Below are 18177 nucleotides of genomic sequence, written 5' to 3' on the forward strand. Positions count from 1 at the left end.
AAAAAAAAAAAAATCAGCTGAATAACTGTATTTTCTGGACTATAAGTCATACTTTTTTTGCGACATTAAAGTATATAATTTTACATGTTATTTTCACACTGACAGCCACTAGTGGGCACTCTAGGCTAGTGTACCAGTATCTGCCACTCCTGTAGCACTGAAAAATGTATGTTCGTTACTTTCACGCTGGCAGCCACTAGAGGGCACTGGCTAGTGCGACGTATAGTAGAGAAAATACGGTAATCAGATTTATATTTTAAGGTATCTTATCACATGGGCAGATTTACCTGCACTGTACATCCCATAATTTCACTGTAATGCACCAGTGTTTGCTTGATTACAGTTCCTACGTACAATTTACAAACACTAGAGGAAAAACTTTCTGTGTTGTCAAAGCAGCTTGAGCTTGAACGCCCACCTTGTGTTTGTGGAGGCTTCACCTTCAGGTCAGGAGCCCGGCTCGTGTCGGAGCAGCCTCACAGAGCGCAGGGCAGTAATAATTCTACAGCTGACAAGTCGACTGACACAATTGTCAAACGGATTGTAAAGGACGGCAGACTGATGAATAATTGTTGAGGAGAACGGCTCCACTGACGTTTATGAAGTAACTCTCAGCGGGTTCTACAAACCAACTCTGTGAAGCAAAGTTTGGAGTTTTAGTTCTGGAGGATTTCAGAGATTTTTCCATCGTAATAATTACATCATTTACCTGCTGTCGTTTTGTTTTATCCTATTGTAGCAATTGAGGATTTTTTTGTCGTATGCCTGAATGTTGACGAATATCAATCATGATCACGATACTTCTTTACTTATAACGTTCATTATCAATCCCAGAGTTCACAAAGTCGTGCAAAGTTGAGCTGAGCATTTGGGCTTCGGTATCGGATCGGAAGGAATACCGATCGATACTGATCTTGAATATCAGATTGGAAGGGCTACAGTTGTTTTGTTTTCAATGTTCGATCCTGAAATTTTGACCGATAACAATCCTGAATATCAGATTGAGCCACCCCCGGTCAAAACTTCTTTTTTGGTTCCACTTGCTCAATTTAAATCAGTTCTTGGAGACCATTTTGTGGTTTTAGTCTTTTCAAAGAATTATCACCGTTTTAACAACTCTACAAAGTGCTGTATTAGTGCTGCTGGTCAAGTGGCTACATCACTGTTAAAATAAAGTAAAATATTCAAATAAAGAAAAACCAGCCTCACGGCGGAGAACGTAGAGGAAGGATATGTAGAGGAAGGAAGGATATGTTCCGAGAGTATTATGCACCGTGAGTTCAGAGTCACGGCGTTACCTCCGCATGAGCGTTAACGCCAGCCTCCTGCTGTCTGTATTTATATTTATTTATGTTTTTTCCTACCCCAAGCTGAGTGACTCACTAATGACTGGCAGTAGCGGAAAAGACCCCTTGATGTGAGCATTCATAAGCTATGCTAATGAGCAACACCTCACAGTGCATTTCCTGTAATTGTGTACCAATTTGTGCCTGTGTTTGTGTTTGCGCGATGTCTACCTTTGTTCAAAACCACAAAAGAGCTTCTTTGGAAATCGAATCTGCAGATAGACAGTTGGGTTAGGAATCAGAGGAGGGAAGACAGAGAGATTAAAAAGAAAAAAAATGGCAGCAGAGAAGAGGTGGAAGACTTCCATCAGGTACACAGGAAGATATCCGGCGGTGTAGGAGTGATTTGAAGAGAGCAGGGAGGGTGGAGGAGCAGATGGAAAGACGGAGGAGCAGAGAGGCAATGAAGCTAGCATTGAGGGAAATGAGAGGTTAGTCACGCCATGTTAAAAAGGGTAAGAGTAAATGAGCGGAGAAACACGTTTTACGAAGGCAGGGTAAAGGGTAGCAAAGATTTTAAATGTTAATAAAGGTCTTAGTACTGTTTTTCACACGGCGCAAAATTGAATTTGGAGCTAAAGTTGGTGATGGTTCTAAAGTTTGGACACAAACAACTATCAAATTGTTTGATACCAATACAATAAAGACAATACAATAAAGTAAAAATGATCATCATTATCACCTGTTCTTTAAGTTGACTTGACAAAACATTCAGATGTAGGTTTAAACAAACTATAAACAACAGGTCCAACTTCTTTGTTTTGGAAACCAGGAATTATTTCCTCTTTTTTAACGTTTGTTTGTACTGTGAAATATTGGCATACGACTTTAAGTTCGTGGCAACATTGTATCACTTATCCTCTTCCAAACGTGGGTTGAATAAAAACCATTTACGCTCTGTTTCTTTCATTAGGTTTTCCTCTGTAACTACCCCTGCTGCTAACGCTACTTTGCCCCCTCTCAGCGTCGATGCAATGGAAAAACCATTAAATTTGTTGTCTTGAAACGACTAGATTTCTTCTCTTGACTCAAACTTTTTTTGGGAAAAGCACAAAACTGCAAATGCCGCATTGTTGTTGACCTCTCGCAGAGAAGGAAGCTAAGCTAGCTGTTCTTAGCTGATATGCTAACGGCTGTGTTGCAACAAAGAACAAGGAACACAAGGAGGCTCTGGGCTCAGTGCGCCGACAACTCGGTATAGAAACTCTGCTGCATTTATCAGTCAACTTTTTGGCTTGAATTACATTAGTAGAATCATTACATAGTTAGACATTTGTTGTGCAACCTTATTTATTCCACTCTGAGAACTTTTCAGTTTTGGCTTACATTGTTATACCACAAAAATCCATTTCTGCATCAGATGTTAAAGACAGTTGTGGGGTTGAACACAGAGCCTCTGCATTTAATAAATACATTAATAAATTAATTAATTAGGAATACTCACAAAATACAGCAAAACCACTACACCATAGCAAGACATAAACCACAGACTGGAGTGTTTTTTTTGGTGAGATATGTAGACCTCATTTTAACCCACACATTGCTCCCAATCCATAATATTTCTAAGGCACATAAAAACAACTGAGTTGTAACAAAGGGCTCTTCGTTACAATAAAACACACACATAAAAACAAAATAACTGACATAAATAAGTAAGAGAAATGGAATAAAAAGTCACAGGTATGTACATGAAAGTACAACCAGTCAGTACTGTGGTATACACAAAAGAATTTGTATATGAGTATGAGTCCTAGTCTGGTCTTTGGGCTCACTGATCAGCTGACCTCAGAGACTGTGAAGGAACCTAGAGTTCTGTTCTAGTTCTGTTGAGTTTTCATATGCCCACAAGGCCATTTTTAAAGCAGCCCTGCTGTGGACAAGGAGCCAAAATCAGGGAGTTCGTTATTTAAATGATTTCATTAACACACAGCGGTGAGTTACCGCAGCTACACTGATGATGCAGCCCACAACTGACAGGAGTGAGGAGTGCTGTGAGTGGAGCAGCAGAGGGGGAGGAAACAGCTTCCTGAGCAGGAAGTGAATATTCTATTATAACAGCAAAGGGAGAATCTCACACTGAATTCTAGAAAAAGAAAAAAGAAAAAAAAATCTGTAACAGTCAGGCCAGGACCTGAATATTGTAGAGGTTTTTATTATTATTATATTAGATTTTTCTTTTGTCCGATATTAACTTTTTGCTGTCGATATTGTCCAAATACTTTTTTTAAAATTAAATGAGCTGCAATACTGCCATCTAGTGACCTTCACTTTAATATACAGCCGTTTATCCCCAAAACTATTTTTAGGGCACACATCATTTGGCGAAACCCAGGCATTGCGATATTGGGTTTTCATTAATCGGTAGAAAAAAAAACCCAATAACGATTCTTACAGATATTACATAATATGCTAATATCAGTCGGCCGATATCGTCGGACATCTCTAATATACAGTATATAATATATATATATTTAGAAATTCTAGATCGTGAAAATATTGGTATGTGTCCCAGACTATGTGCCCCCAGAAATCATCATGACAAATTTTCGGCCCCAGTTGCTGAATGACGACAACTCATGCAGTAGAACTAGTACACGCTGCTGTAGTAAATGCAGTACATAGTTTTCCGATGTCGTTTTTAAAGGAAGGGAGTGTTTATTAATTTAGTGAGGCTGCAGCAACTTCACAAAACTCTCAGCAGCTTCACATTTCGTCTCATCACCACTGAGGCAACTCAACGCTTAAAAGTTTGAAGTCCCACACATACTTTAACACATTTTAATAGGCTCCACGCGGGCTGCCCGATTGTTGGCTTTACATGGTTTCCTTTGTTGTGCTCCCCACCTCCTCTGCTTTATCCTTTCAAACTCAGACTAGGAAAATAATGTGATGTTTGTTGCCCAGCGTTGTGGTACAAAAACCAGAGGCATTCTTAAAAAAAAAAAAAGAAAAACAAAATCACCAAGTCTTTGGAGCAGCATGTGTCCGCTTGTCTCTAATTGAAATCCATGTGAAATTGTTCTTCACAGCGATTTTTAAATCAATGAAACAGCCCACGGTTTATCATCCCTAACACCTTGGGTCAGACCTTCAGCCACTTTACCAGTTACACCTGCTCAGCTGTTAAAGCAGTCGTTTATGCATTTGAACAGAAAAAAGAAAGTCTTAGCATAAGCATTATTTCCAAAGTAAATGTGTTTATTTTCTGTTTGGAAGAATGTTGGGTTTAATTTGTTTTTTTTTTTCTGAATTGACTCTTCAAATAAAAACCTACTGGTTTAACAAATGCCTATTAGACATGGGCAAACTACGGCCCGTGGGCCACATACAGCCCATTGGGCTTTCTGATCCGGGCCGCCAAATAATGATACAGGTTATGGTATTGACCAATGTCAGTTCTTCTGTTTCATGGATTACAATGAATCAACTGTGATTTCAAAATTAAAATGTATATGTGACTTAATTCTTTATTCTTGTACATTTTATTTAAATGTTTTTTTCCAAAATTCATCCGATGTGATATGTATTTTATTTAAATGTTTTTTTCCAAAATTCATCCGACCACTATTGAACCGGCCCACCAGTCAAATTTTCAACCACATTTTGGGCCGCGACCCAAAATGTTCGCCCACCACTCAGATCTTAAGACTGCATATTCACTCACAGACAGTTGAAAGTCAGCCTCTACCACCCAGATCTTGAAGACTGCATATTTACTCACAGACAGTTGAAAGTCAGCCTCTGCAGTATGGAAGTCCTGCACTGTGTTCAATATCCACCAAAAATAGAAGCCAACTGAGCGAACAAGCGATAAAACGGATAGAAGACAAGGTGTCATACACACGGGGGAGTACGGGGGAGAACAGACAGAGAGTGAGAGTGATTGAAGCATGGTGTTGTCTATTATCAGAGCCATCAGAGAGGATGGATGGGCCGGCAACTCAAAGAGAAGATTGGTAAACAAGAGCAGAAGAGAGAGAGTGTCAAAGCTGTCTTCAGAAACCTGTGGAGAAGTCAAGTCGGCTAATGGATGGGACAACGCCGCGGATACTGTACTGGAGCTACACACTCACAACGTGTGTGTGTGTGTGTGTGTTTCAATGGATTTTGATTAGAAAATAGTAGAAGGAAGCGTGGGACAGATCGAAAAAGAAAAAGTGAGCTCATTCACCTCATCGAGGCTCATGCACACGACACGTGGGAGTTCTTTCACGAGACTAACCAATTAGAAAGAGCCGTTACCATGTTTTAGGAAATAATAAAAATATCTTAAAAAACCAACAAATCCACCATTTTACAACACAACACTGGAAGAGAAAAGCTGTTGACGCAGCTGTGTCTTTGAAACTTAGTCCAAATGTTTCTTGGTTAAATTCCCCAAATTTCTCTCTCTGTGAAACCACACACATACAAACTTCACAAAAGACACAGCAGCAGCAGCAGCAGCAGCAGTAACAGCAGCAGCAGCGGCAGCAGCAGCAGCAGCAGCAGCAACAACAGCAGCAGCAGCAGCAGCAGCAGCAGTAACAGCAGTAACAGCAGCAGCAGTAACAGCAGCAGCAGCAGCAGTAACAGCAGTAACAGCAGCAGCAGTAACAGCAGCAGCAGCGGCAGCAGCAGCAGCAGCAGCAGCAACAACAGCAGCAGCAGCAGCAGCAGCAGTAACAGCAACAGCAGCAGCAGCAGCAGCAGCAACAGCAGCAGCAGCAGCAGCAACAACAGCAGCAGCAGCAGCAGCAGCAGTAACAGCAACAGCAGCAGCAGCAGTAACAGCAGCAGCAGCGGCAGCAGCAGCAGCAGCAGCAGCAGCAACAACAGCAGCAGCAGCAGCAGCAGCAGTAACAGCAGCAACAGCAGCAGCAGCAGCAGCAACAGCCATTGTTTCCCCACAGGACAAAGGATGAAAAACCCCTTAAATTACTCGTAGATATCAAATATAGATATTAAGGCCTGTGGGCTAAATGCAGTCAATAATGCAATTAGATTTAGAAAATGAGATCATTTTAAACAAGACAGTGTGGAGAACATGCACGGCTGAATACAAATCCCAACTTCTTTTCCTTTCTTTTTTTGTTTACTGTTTTTTTTTTTCTTTGGATTTGCAGATGTTCTTGGTAGAAAAGGGACCGTGGTTCCAGAACATTCCATATCAAATCACCAGTATCACAGCCAGACACCAGTGCCTTATTCCTGGTTTTGGCCCGCGGGCCGTATGTTTGACACCCCTGACCAAAACCTTTGTCTTTGAAACATTGATCCAGCCACTGTAGCCTCACTAAAAAAGTCTAGATTTGACCTAAAGATTTAGTCAAATGTTTGCCAATCAAAGCCCGGTCGACTCGTCACACGTCATTCCACCCCAGCACCTCGTTCCTTTTCCTCCCCTGAAACATGACAGAACATTGCCCATAAACAACCATGACAAGTGTGGGTGAACTCTGTGGAGCGTAAAATTTAAAGGAGGAGAGAAACATAATTACCAGCATGAAAATGTGTCATTATGTCATAAAACGTCGGAGCAGGTTACGCAAGAAACAGACAGAAGGACAGACAAGCATCCAGACACGCTCGTAATTGACAAGCACATAATCCAGCTGCCAGTCATCAGGCCAGCGGACCCACCATGAGGGGCTCCGAGTTTCTCTGAGTGTGTGTGTGTGTGTGTGTGTGTGTAGACTATGGCGACTATTGGCAAGCTGTCAGTGGCAGCAACACACATCCACCAAGGCAGTGTCCCTCTGAGGCTTCCCCCAGAGCCTGTCAAACACCAGTGTGTGTGTTGAGGTGAGTCACTGTTGGGTGAACTTCCACTTCTACTGCAGCTGATTATTATTGATCCAGCACTCGCACCTTTACACCACAAACACACACACACACATATCAACACTCAAAACCAAATCCATAAATCTGCACTGCTTTGTAGCCAACATTTTCATGACAGCTGCAAACCATAGACCACACACACACACACACACACACACACCCAACCAACAACCTCAAAAAAAGCGCTTACGCCGCTAAAAAAAGTTCAAGTCCAAAATGCACGTGTCTAATTCCATTGATTTTCCCCTACGCCTCAGCACCTCGTCTTTCTACCTCCGCTCCTCGCAACGTCTTCGGCTGCTGCGAGTGTCAAAACTAGGGATGTCCGATATCAACTTTTTGACGAAATCCTATTGGAGGATACAACGGGGCCGAAATGAGGATACGAACTCCCCGAAATACGAGGTTTCCAAGTTAGGAGTTAGCAACTTTTGATAGATTTTAGGTACGAGTGCTGAGTTATTTTACTCATTTTTATAACAATAATATAAAATGTTTTGTACTTATTACCATTTTATATTATCAATGTATTTGTTTATATCTATGTTTTTGACATTTAGATGGGGGTTAATTTAATTAATTAATAGTGTATTTCTGGGGGGCTGCAACAAATTAATAGTTCTTTTTAATGGCACACGGGTGTTGTTGTGGAACGGGTCATGTAAACTCGTCCACTGTATTGTACAAGGACTTAATTTACAATTCCGATATCAACCGATACCGATATACCAATTCATAATTTTTAGGTCACACATCATTTTGCAAAACCCATGTATTGCGTTATTATGTTTTCATCATCGGGAAAAACGATAATGATTCTTACAGATATTACGCTAATATCGGCCGATAATTTCCATTGGCCAATATCGCCGTCCGATATTATCGGACTTCCCTACTGAACTCTAATAATAATAATTTCCATTGGCCAATATCGCCGGCCGATATTATCGGACTTCCCTACTGAACAATTGGCCAATATCGCCGTCCGATATTGGCTGAACACAGTTACACTGCACCCAAACTTCCGTCCTCTCCCTCTGTCTTTTTTACCTTTTCGATGTGGTCTTGATGATGTCGGACACTTTCTGGATGTAGTCGGTGGCCAGAACCACGATCTCCTCGTCTTCTGAGTGGTTGTCATGGAAGATTCTGTCCAGCAGGCGTTTCCAGTGGAGCTGTGGTGAGACGGGGAAGGGTTAGTGTTGACAAAGCCAACATTGACCAACACAGGGGTAAGTCAAAAAGTGCCAGGACAGCTGCGATTCCCAAAGTTGTCCGATTGATTTCACTAAAACATGTGAGGACACGTCTCCAACGGCTCAGAGTTTTGTCATTAAAAACTTGTCCAAGAGCAAGTTATGAATTTTTCCCCAGGCTTGAATAAAAATAAAATCACTGATGCCTTTCTAAAATATTTGATTCAGCTCCATCCGTTTCTTTTCTGCTCCAAAAAAGTGAAAGAAACTCAATTTCATTCCTTGGACCAAACAGACAAAACTGCTGGAAATTTCCCAGAAATCTACAAAGTAAAAATATTTAATTAATTTAATTCAACCAGTAACCAGACATTTTTTGTACTTGATCTGTGGACAGTTAGGAAATGATATCGGTCAAATACTCCGTCCCTTTGCTCCTGAGAGGTTATTCCCTCCAAGATCAGGGGGGCAGTTATTTTTTTTTACCTCCTCCTCACACTATCTCAAGCCTCATGTAGTGTTACTTCAACCATCTTTATGTCCCTTTTTCACTCCACATTAATTCTGTCTGTCATTTCTTTTCATCATTCTCCTGCCTCACAGCTCCATCCCCAACATCTCCAGTCCAGTTTCTCCACTATCTCTCCTCAGAGAACAACCAAACGTCTTCAAACAAAATATGTAAAAAAAAAAATGACAGAAATTAATTTCAAAATAAATTAAGAAAACAATCCTCAGTGCAGCTGACGTCATTAAACCACAGCACGTTGTCGTTCAGTTTACCACAGACTCTGGTCCAGGACCCTCCAGGGTCCAGAGGAAGAGGAGCCAAGGGGGTTGTGACGATGATAAATGCCGGTGTCAGCACAACCGTGTGCATCAGCGGAGATCGACAGTGTCCCCTGCTTTTCAACTTTGTGAAGTTATTTCACAAATTGGGATTAAAGAGCAAATCTCCAGGGATTACATTCTCACCGCATGTGGAAAGTTGGAGGTGCAGTCATTTTAGGGTTTATCTCTGGAATCCTAGCCTAACATCCTTTTCCTGCTCGGGTGGTGGAGGCAGAGTCAAAAAGTTCTAAGACGTGTCTTACAATCTACTCATTAGTTCAGGGATCTCCAACAGCTTTAACTAATTTAATCATTTTATCTTTGTCAAGCTTTTTTTTGGGTCACATTTTTGACCAAAATGAAGAGAAGTAAGTTGTGACAGATTAAATGATTTTCAAAAGTAGAAATCCTACGATGGAGACACCGCTGGCAGAAAACACCTGAATGCACCGCACAAGACAGAAATACTGTAGCTGTTCTGGTTGCAGGCAACACTATTTTGTCCATTTATACTGTATTCCTGGGTGTCAAACATATGGCCCACGGGCCAAATCCGGTCCGCATGGAGTTTCAATCCGGCCCGGTGGATGAATTTTGAAAACAAAAATGTACACTTCATGTTCAGGAAATGTTTTGTAAAATGATATTTCACTATAATTACTTAAAAAAGAATAATTATAACCACATATATTAAGATTTATCCAATGTACTTCTTTGCATTAAAAACATGGATGTGTTGTTATTTATAGGTAATTAGGAGTTGGACACCCCTGCTGTACGCTCTACTCTGCAAAAAGTCTATTTCCCTTTAAATGGAGTCATTTTAAATAAAATTGACTAAGGAAAAAAATTGACCTAGGACCAGGTGAAGTAATGGACTCAACTGGACAGAACCCATGGCTCTGAGGCTGCTTCTGTCCACGCTTCAGGCCCTCACTCCATCACAGTCACATTACACATAAAATAACTCACTGAAACACGGTACTGTTTGTTGGACTCACACCATTCAAATGTGAGGGGTGATAATAGAGACAGCAGAGACTGACACAGCCGGCAGTCACATCTGTGGTCCGTTTGAAATTAATGAATCTCCTGTAAACCCAAGGCTACTGATGTACCTTCATTAAAATCCTGCCCTTGCTTCAGGTCTGCTTCTGACCCGGTCTGCAATCAAACAAACTCCAAGCACGCTGCCGGCACTGGAGCCACAATAGGTGAGAGAGCCGCTTCACACACACACACACACATTAACTCTGGATTAAATGGTGTTAGTACATGTATGGGGGTATATTTATTTTTCATAACTACATATTAATGTTTTTTTTTCAGTTGACTGCCAGCAGCTATTTGAAAGGGCAGCCAAACTCCTGAACTGGTGCCGTGTGTTGCAGTACATAAAGAGAACAGAGGAAGGTGCTGCTCTGCAGGTTTAAAATATATATATAGAACAATTCAAATTATATTGACACAATCTTCTGGACTATAAGTCGCACCTTTTGTCGTCCCCTGGCTGGGTTTGCGACTTATACTTAGTAATATTATGGTAATCCAAATATTGAGATGCAAAAAAAATTCTGAAAATTCTTTCCTGACGTTGTGTGTGTGTGAATAACGACATTTATTTATCATTTATTGTTATAACAGCAACAATAAGTGGATGAATTGTAGAGATAACCTTAATTTTTTTATTCGAGTTAATTTCATATTCATTAATCAGATAATTTAATCAGCATAACTATCAGTGATAATGGGTTCATTTTGACAGTCCTACTTTACCCACTCAGTTTAACGTGGTTTGTGTCTTATACAGTAATCTGTCTAATCTACTGTCGTTGGATTATTAATATAAATTATATTAATATTTATTTCAAATTAGCACACCAGCTCTGAGAAAAGAAACTTAGTATTTTATTTAATAAAATGAATGCTTCCTTTTGTCCAGGAGCTGAAGGGAATCTATCTATCGCCGCATTTTTGCCTCAAAACACCAAAACCCTCTTTTAAAGCCCAACTGGTGCAAATTTTCAAGGAAAATGATTATTTTCTATTTAAAAGCCAAGAAAACAAGAATAAATTCAATAAATGTATTTTTATTTTCCACCTCTTTCCTTGTAAACCCCTGCTCTTGTTGAGAGTTACTGTGGACCAGCATCTCTGAAGACTGAAGATTTCTTTCCTTCCAAATTCTGAGTGACGCTGCTACAGGCTTTTACTTGTGTTTGAACTTTAGATCCAAGTAAAAGGAAATAAACAGCGGCGTCTCACGGTCGAGGTACATCGGAGGATTCTCTCAGCTCGGGTTGAACCTTCAACCTCTAATTTGTATCTTTCCATGTTTTCTCCTCTTCCCAGTCAGTGCCTCTCGGTTCACGCTCTGCTTTCATGTGTGTGCAGTTGGGTTTTTTTTTCTGACTGAAAAAATCTAAAAATTGAACTTTTACTCTCCGAGGTGTTATTTCTACTCATCGTCCTGAACCGTACTGTGGGAGAACCCTCAGCTGGTTCTCCCTCCTCCCTCCTCATGTCTTCTTGTTCTGCTTTACCAACAACTATGAAAACAGCCGTCCTGTCGTAAAACCCACAATTTTAGCGGTTACCGTGAGTCAACACGGGTCATATGTGATGTGAGGATCATCTTTTTGCGGATGATTTGTTCATGATTAATTCTCACAAAACCAAAACCACTGAAGTGTTCACGTGTTTCGTTACATTTGATTTCACACGTTTTTGTTGTTTTTTTGCGTGTATGTAATACTCACACTAGGAGCCATGCGCTGGAGCTGCTTCAGGGTGATGCGATTGTACATGGTGCTGATGTCCTTTCTTTGGTCGTCGTAGTCGGACACGGTGATCTGGAGAGACAACAGAGGCGTACGGTCGGAGACGTGACGTATTCATAGATGTCAGGTTGGCACCAACCTCCCGTCTCCACTGGCAAAGCAAACTGGATTTTTTGTGATATGATTCATCAATGACGTTCACATTTTTCAGAATCCCTTCACTTAGTGATTTAACATCCAAGTGTTTGTGATCTGTGTGGAGCAGGGAGATGTATCAACGTTCCCAGTTGCTCATCACTTTGATAGAAGCTATAATCTGGTTGTCACATCAAATGTCGTGTATATTCCTTTAAGCTGTCAAAATGTATAACCAGGTGTAACGTGAACATTTGCGGGAAACAAAATAAAAAATAATGTTTGCTGCAGAATAAACGCTATGGAATAAGTTAAAAAAAAAAACAGGTACAGTAGGAACTACACTCAGCATAATGAGCAGAACAAAGGAAATAAAAAGTATAATTAGTACAATAAGTACTGTACAAAGTACAACATGTATAGCTATTGATAAAAAATGTCAAAAAATATTCTATGACAGTAAATCTTTTAAATGATTTGTGTTTGATGGACATTTTTTTGTCTTAAATTAGCACATGATCCAGTCATTGGACGGTTGGAAAATAAACCTTTTTACTTCCATGTTGAGTAAAACTCTGATGGTAGTGTCAAAGGAAAATACTGCCTTCACTGATACTGTACACACACACACACACAGAGGGGGTGGGGGTGGGGGTGCAACACTTACATTTGCCAGGCGTGTCTCGAGCTGTATAATCTCCTTGGATTTCTGTGTGGCATTGTGGGCTCCCAGCATGCTCAGCAGGCGTTCCATTAGGGCCTTGTACGCCGCCAGGATCTGACAATGACAGTGACATCAGTGGGAAACAACATCGTCCGCCACAGCCAGAGAAGGAGCGCAGTGAAGTGACAGAGTGGACGTCCAGGAGGAACTGTACGTCCAGTGAGTAAGGACGACTACTGTGATGAAGGAGGTTTATGTTAAAGAGAGAACAGTTTAGACAAATGAAGCTTCGATCTCCAGCATTTACAGCCAGTGCTGCACTGCAGCACATTTATTCAGAAATCGAATAAATTGTATAAAGTTTTATCATATATTTGAGTTGAGGTTTTATTTCACAGAAGATAAATACGTTTTCTTCATTATCATCAAAACTGAAAATTCAGCTACTAAATATTTTAAGTTGTGTTTTTTCTTTTTTTTTTCCACAGAAGTGTTAAAAATGTCCTGGACAAAGCAGAGGTGGAGGTCTTTTGGCCCCTGTCTGCACGTCCTGACGTAGGTGTCCAAAAAATGTGGGATTTCCAGACAATGTCTTCCATTTTTTTCAAAAGATTCAGCTAAATGTCAAGCACAAAAGACATCCATTTTTTGGACATTCAGAAGATTCTAATTCAGCTAAATGTCAAGCACAAAAGACCTCAATTGGCTCTGAGTTGACGGAGACTTATTGGTTCATTGGTTCAGTCTGAAAATGATCACGGACGAGAACGTCAACTGACAAAACTACATCTGTCAGTATGGACAGGAAGAACAGACTTTTAATTTTTTTAATTTACAGTTTGACTGATCTGAAAGTGACAACCAATATGTAACTTATCAGTATCTGGCATCAGGAATTTTCAGTTCATTTTTGACAATGAGGAGACATTAAAAAAACAAGCAGTGACAAATCCCTATAAACAGCAGAAAGAGGAGGAAATAAAGGAAGAGCTTTTGTCCAAACAACAGAATCGTTCTTACACTCAAAGGAACTGTTTGGATGTTTGTTATTTTGATCAACCTGTGTGTATTTATATTGGGGTGAGCTCACTGTTGTTACCAATCAGAGCTCGTCCGACTTTTCAACCATGTTGGTCTTAAACCTCGGTGAAAAGCAAGAATGACTTGAAATTGAAAATCTAATGAGACGGTGACTGTGTTATTATAAAGGAAAGAGAAGCCAAACCACTTCTGGAACAGAGAAAAAATGAACACAGAAGCAGTTTCATAATCTCAGCCTACTCAAGGCAGACCCACCAAATTAGACTCCATAGACATAGACTTGGTGTAAGAACATTTTGTTACACGACTGCTGAGTAAAAAAAACTAACTAACTAAGACTTGGCAACTACCTCTGTGTCTGGTTTGACTTTGTCTCTTAAGGGACCTGCAGCTCGGAAGTTGTGGAGAGTGAAGATAGAGGTGTTTACCTTCACGCTGTCTTCATCCTGGCCAAGGTAGAGGCTTCTCTCAGGGAGTGTGAGGCCCTCCTGATCAATCTGCACACACACACACACACATATATATATTTCAACAAAGTGTTGATACATACAGTATAATAGACTATATCCCGCCTTGTTTATTATCACATCATTTTCATGTTGCGTTTCAGCTGAATTTCTGAACCCCGTCTCCCAGACATTAATGCCTAACTGTGTAACCTGCATCATTATCCTGGTGAGTCATCCTCATGACTGAGAAGGCTCATTATTAAATCGTCTTCTCTGTTTTAAACCCAGTGAATCACACTGTTCTACAATAAAGCACAGGTCTATATCTGAGGTAAGAATGTCAAAAACATTATTGGAAAAATAAGAAAAAAAAAAAGTAAAATAATGTAAACGTGGATAATCCTCATGGAAGTTGTTCATATCAGCGTGAACTCAGATATTGAAGGATTTTGAACACTATCTAAACCAGTGAAGTGGCTTCTTACAGACTTTACATTCACTGACAAAAACCCATCCAAACACACTCACCCTGATAGCGTTCCTGGAGGAATTCTTGTCGTCCACATTAACGGTGAGGGAGAAGAACACTGGGGTGCTGTACACCCCCTGGGTTCTGTAAAGCAGTTCGTTAAAGTCCGGTCTGGGCGGAGCGCCGTCTTGCTCCCACCCGGCAGCACCGGGCGGGGCCCCCACCAGGTCCCACCCACCACAGCTGTCTATCACGTCCGTCATTGGGTCGGAGCCCAGCTTGTCAATCTCCTGGATGTTAATACAGGACTTGTAGAACTCCTTCACCTTGCGCTCTGCCGAGTTCGGTTCATTCCGACGTATCGGCTCCAGCAGGAGGTGCTGCAGCTTCTCCTCGTTGTGCTCCCCTATGGCGGTGATGATGCCGTAGCTGAGCTTGTCCTCTGGGATGCCGTGGCGCCTCAACCAACCGCCACAGGCGAACGAGTAGAAGTCCTGGCAGGGCTGGATCGTGGGGTCGATATTGGCCTGAACCATGCGAGCCGTGCGCAACAAGGAGCGTTTGCGTTGGCAGTCCTGGCGACACTGTGGGTCCTGCTGGGCGTCCAGAGAAATGTACTTAAGTGCCAGCATGCTGCCCAAGATGACACACATACCGGCTGCAAAGACTAAAGCTGAGAGCAGACAGATCTCCCTACGGCTCCACCGAGGAATTCCACGGCCGTTTGCCGTATTGTTTGCATCTTTATTTCGACCGTTTGACCACGTCCCTCCTCGGCTACGCCCCACATGTCGGTCCAAGCTGCCCCCCAGGTGAAGCGTCATGCCGTTGCTGAGGATGTCACTGCTGTATCGACCGCCGTATTTGACCTCCTGGAACTCGTCGTAGTGGGCAGTTAAAGAGTAGGTTTTCTCCATGCTAAAATGTTGTTTGTAGGTGGAGGGCAGTGAGGAGATGTGTTGGCAAAAAAGGATGAAACAGACGTATTCCTTTGTTCAAAGTTCTCTCATGGCTTATCGGGTCGTTCCAAAATCAAACACAGAAGTCGAAATCCTTCGAGGCAAAGTCCAATTGTTTTGACATCAAGAGTCTGTGGACTAAGGTTCTCTCATTTTCCCTAGGAATTCTCTCGGGTTCTGCTTTCTTTTGCCTTTCAGTGATGGTTTCACTGCTGCTTTTCCATTCCCCCTCTGGTCAATCCATTTTCAGGTGAGCTGTTAAACAAAAGAGAATGAAAACTGAGTCGACAGAGAAGGAGTGATTGGAGAAAGAACACAAACAGCGCTGTTTTGAATCATCTCCCACCAATACAGGTAATCTTGCTGTTTGTCAGTAGTGCTGTGGAATTGATCAGTGAAAGATCATCAGGTTAGAAGAGAATCATCTGAGCATCAGTGTGAAAAAGACAGATGGTTAACACCGAACGTTAGCTTTGGTCAGTTCAAATTCATGACAAGACAGAAAAAACAAACACAGTAAGTTGATGAGCCACATTTGTATTACAGAAACATCTCTGCATATTACATATATAAATATATACATATATAGTATATATACTATATATGTATACATAACATACATATATATGTATATATTAATATATTATATATGTATATACATATACTGTATGTATATATGTATATATTTAAATGCTGCAGTTTTACCTCAATAATAATATCAATTATTAGGTTGCTAGTCAGGATCCCCGCCGCAACCTACGCTAGGCAACAAATACTCAAGCATTCAATACATACAAATACTCAAATACTCAAGCACCTCCTCTGTGATAAAAGCCAAACACCCCGGGCCGTCCGACTTTACTCACTGTACAACACCAACACCAGTTGTCCAAACTCAACTCGGTCATTGTTCTCAACCGACTGTGCAGAATCCATCCATATTCTCCACCACGCCTCAGGTGACACCTCTTCTTCTACCATCCATCCATATTCTCCACCCCGCCTCAGGTGACACCTCTTCTTCTACCGCTGTGACAAACACCAACATTCCTGTGTAGAACCATCGCCGCAGACACTCACAGTGGTCTACGGGACCTTGTCTTGTCTGAGTAAGCTGACTGATGGCTCCACATCCCACATGTACTCTACCATCTGGAACCTTCTGCAGCAGGAGAGATGGAAACACCGTACAAAAAGGCGGAGGTCTGCTACGTCTGGGAGGTGTTCATGTAGCCTGTCGGATGAATGCTGACATGACGAGATAAGATTAGTTAATTTATTCATTCATTTATTTTCTACTGCTTAATCCTTTATTGGAGTCTTGAGGGAAACTGGAACCACTACCAGCGTTTGAGGAGGGCAGGGTGGACCATGAGATAGTTAATTAGAGGGTGACATATAGAGACAAACAACCATTCTCACACACATCCATACTTAAGGTTTATTTGTATTTATTCCAAGTCTGTGGACTGTAGGGGGATGTAGGAACACCAAGAGAAATCCACACAGAAAGACAGGGGATCGGAAAAAAAACAAAAAACAAATCAATGATCCTCTTGTTGACATGTAATAGTTATTCATTAATATTGTCTAAATATTACATCTTGTAACGTTAGCCTTAATTGTCAAAATGCTCCGATTGCCCAAAGCTATGTTAAATAGAGCTGTAAGCTATGCTAATATACATTACCTCTGGCTAACAGTAGTGCTAATCAAAAGCTAACATCCATGTGATACAGTGCTAAAAAAAAGTGAACTGCGTGTTTGAGTATCAGGAGTTTAACTGCAGTTGATGACAGTCTTAAACATCGACAGTTAGCCAGCAACACGTCCACTTTCCTGTCCACTCCGGAGCTGTTGCATTAGCTACGACGGCTATCACAGCTACAGCTGTTCAGCCCATTCCAAACATTGATTTAGAGACTCCCAGAGCCAAGTTTCCACATCATTAAGACGTGTCTCCAAAGTTTCAGAGAAAATAGCCTAATCACAAGTACTGTTCATGCTCATTAAAAAAGGCATGGGAAGTGGGTTTAATTACTGCTAAGCTAATGGCTAGACTAACGTAATTACCATTGGTAGTTATGTTTACAGGTGGTTAATTCTGCATGGTGAAGTGACTGCTAACCAGTTAAAATGAAACATTACTACAGAACCTTTAGAGGAATGAACGATAATGTTTCTTCTGTTCAAATGAAAAAAACATTCGCTCTGCAACTACAAGGGATTTATTTTAGCTTTTTTTTTTGCACAACAGTTAGTCTCCTCCAAGGATAATCTTGGCTAAAGAAAACCCCACAAACGTCCTCGCCCTCACTTCATCTTCTTTGGACCTTGACCTTTGCACTCCTTTCATTGCCGCTACTATTACATCTGTTTTCCACTAGTAATTACAGTGTTTCACGCAAATAAAGCAGCACCTTGTATAAACCCACCTTGGTCATTATATTGAAAGCATCACCCACAGTGCTAGTTTTTATGTTT

The 18177-nt window shown here is 41.1% G+C and overlaps 1 protein-coding gene across 1 annotated transcript in view; it reads right to left on the minus strand.

Moving 5' to 3' along the window:
* The window catches only part of ecel1 (endothelin converting enzyme-like 1), a 97871-nt gene that overhangs the window by 42666 nt on the left and 37028 nt on the right, over positions 1-18177 (minus strand). Inside the window, exons 4-8 of the mRNA XM_008308769.3 lie at positions 14794-15948; positions 14245-14313; positions 12779-12889; positions 11956-12048; positions 8220-8344 (exon numbers count right to left, since the gene is read on the minus strand). Coding sequence (XP_008306991.1) covers positions 8220-8344; positions 11956-12048; positions 12779-12889; positions 14245-14313; positions 14794-15651 — 1256 coding nt within the window. The 5' untranslated portion in view covers positions 15652-15948. The remainder of the gene's footprint in view (positions 1-8219; positions 8345-11955; positions 12049-12778; positions 12890-14244; positions 14314-14793; positions 15949-18177) is intronic.

Source organism: Cynoglossus semilaevis, chromosome 4 (assembly GCF_000523025.1).
Source record: "Cynoglossus semilaevis isolate Cse_v1.0 chromosome 4, Cse_v1.0, whole genome shotgun sequence".
Lineage (NCBI taxonomy): Eukaryota > Metazoa > Chordata > Actinopteri > Pleuronectiformes > Cynoglossidae > Cynoglossus > Cynoglossus semilaevis.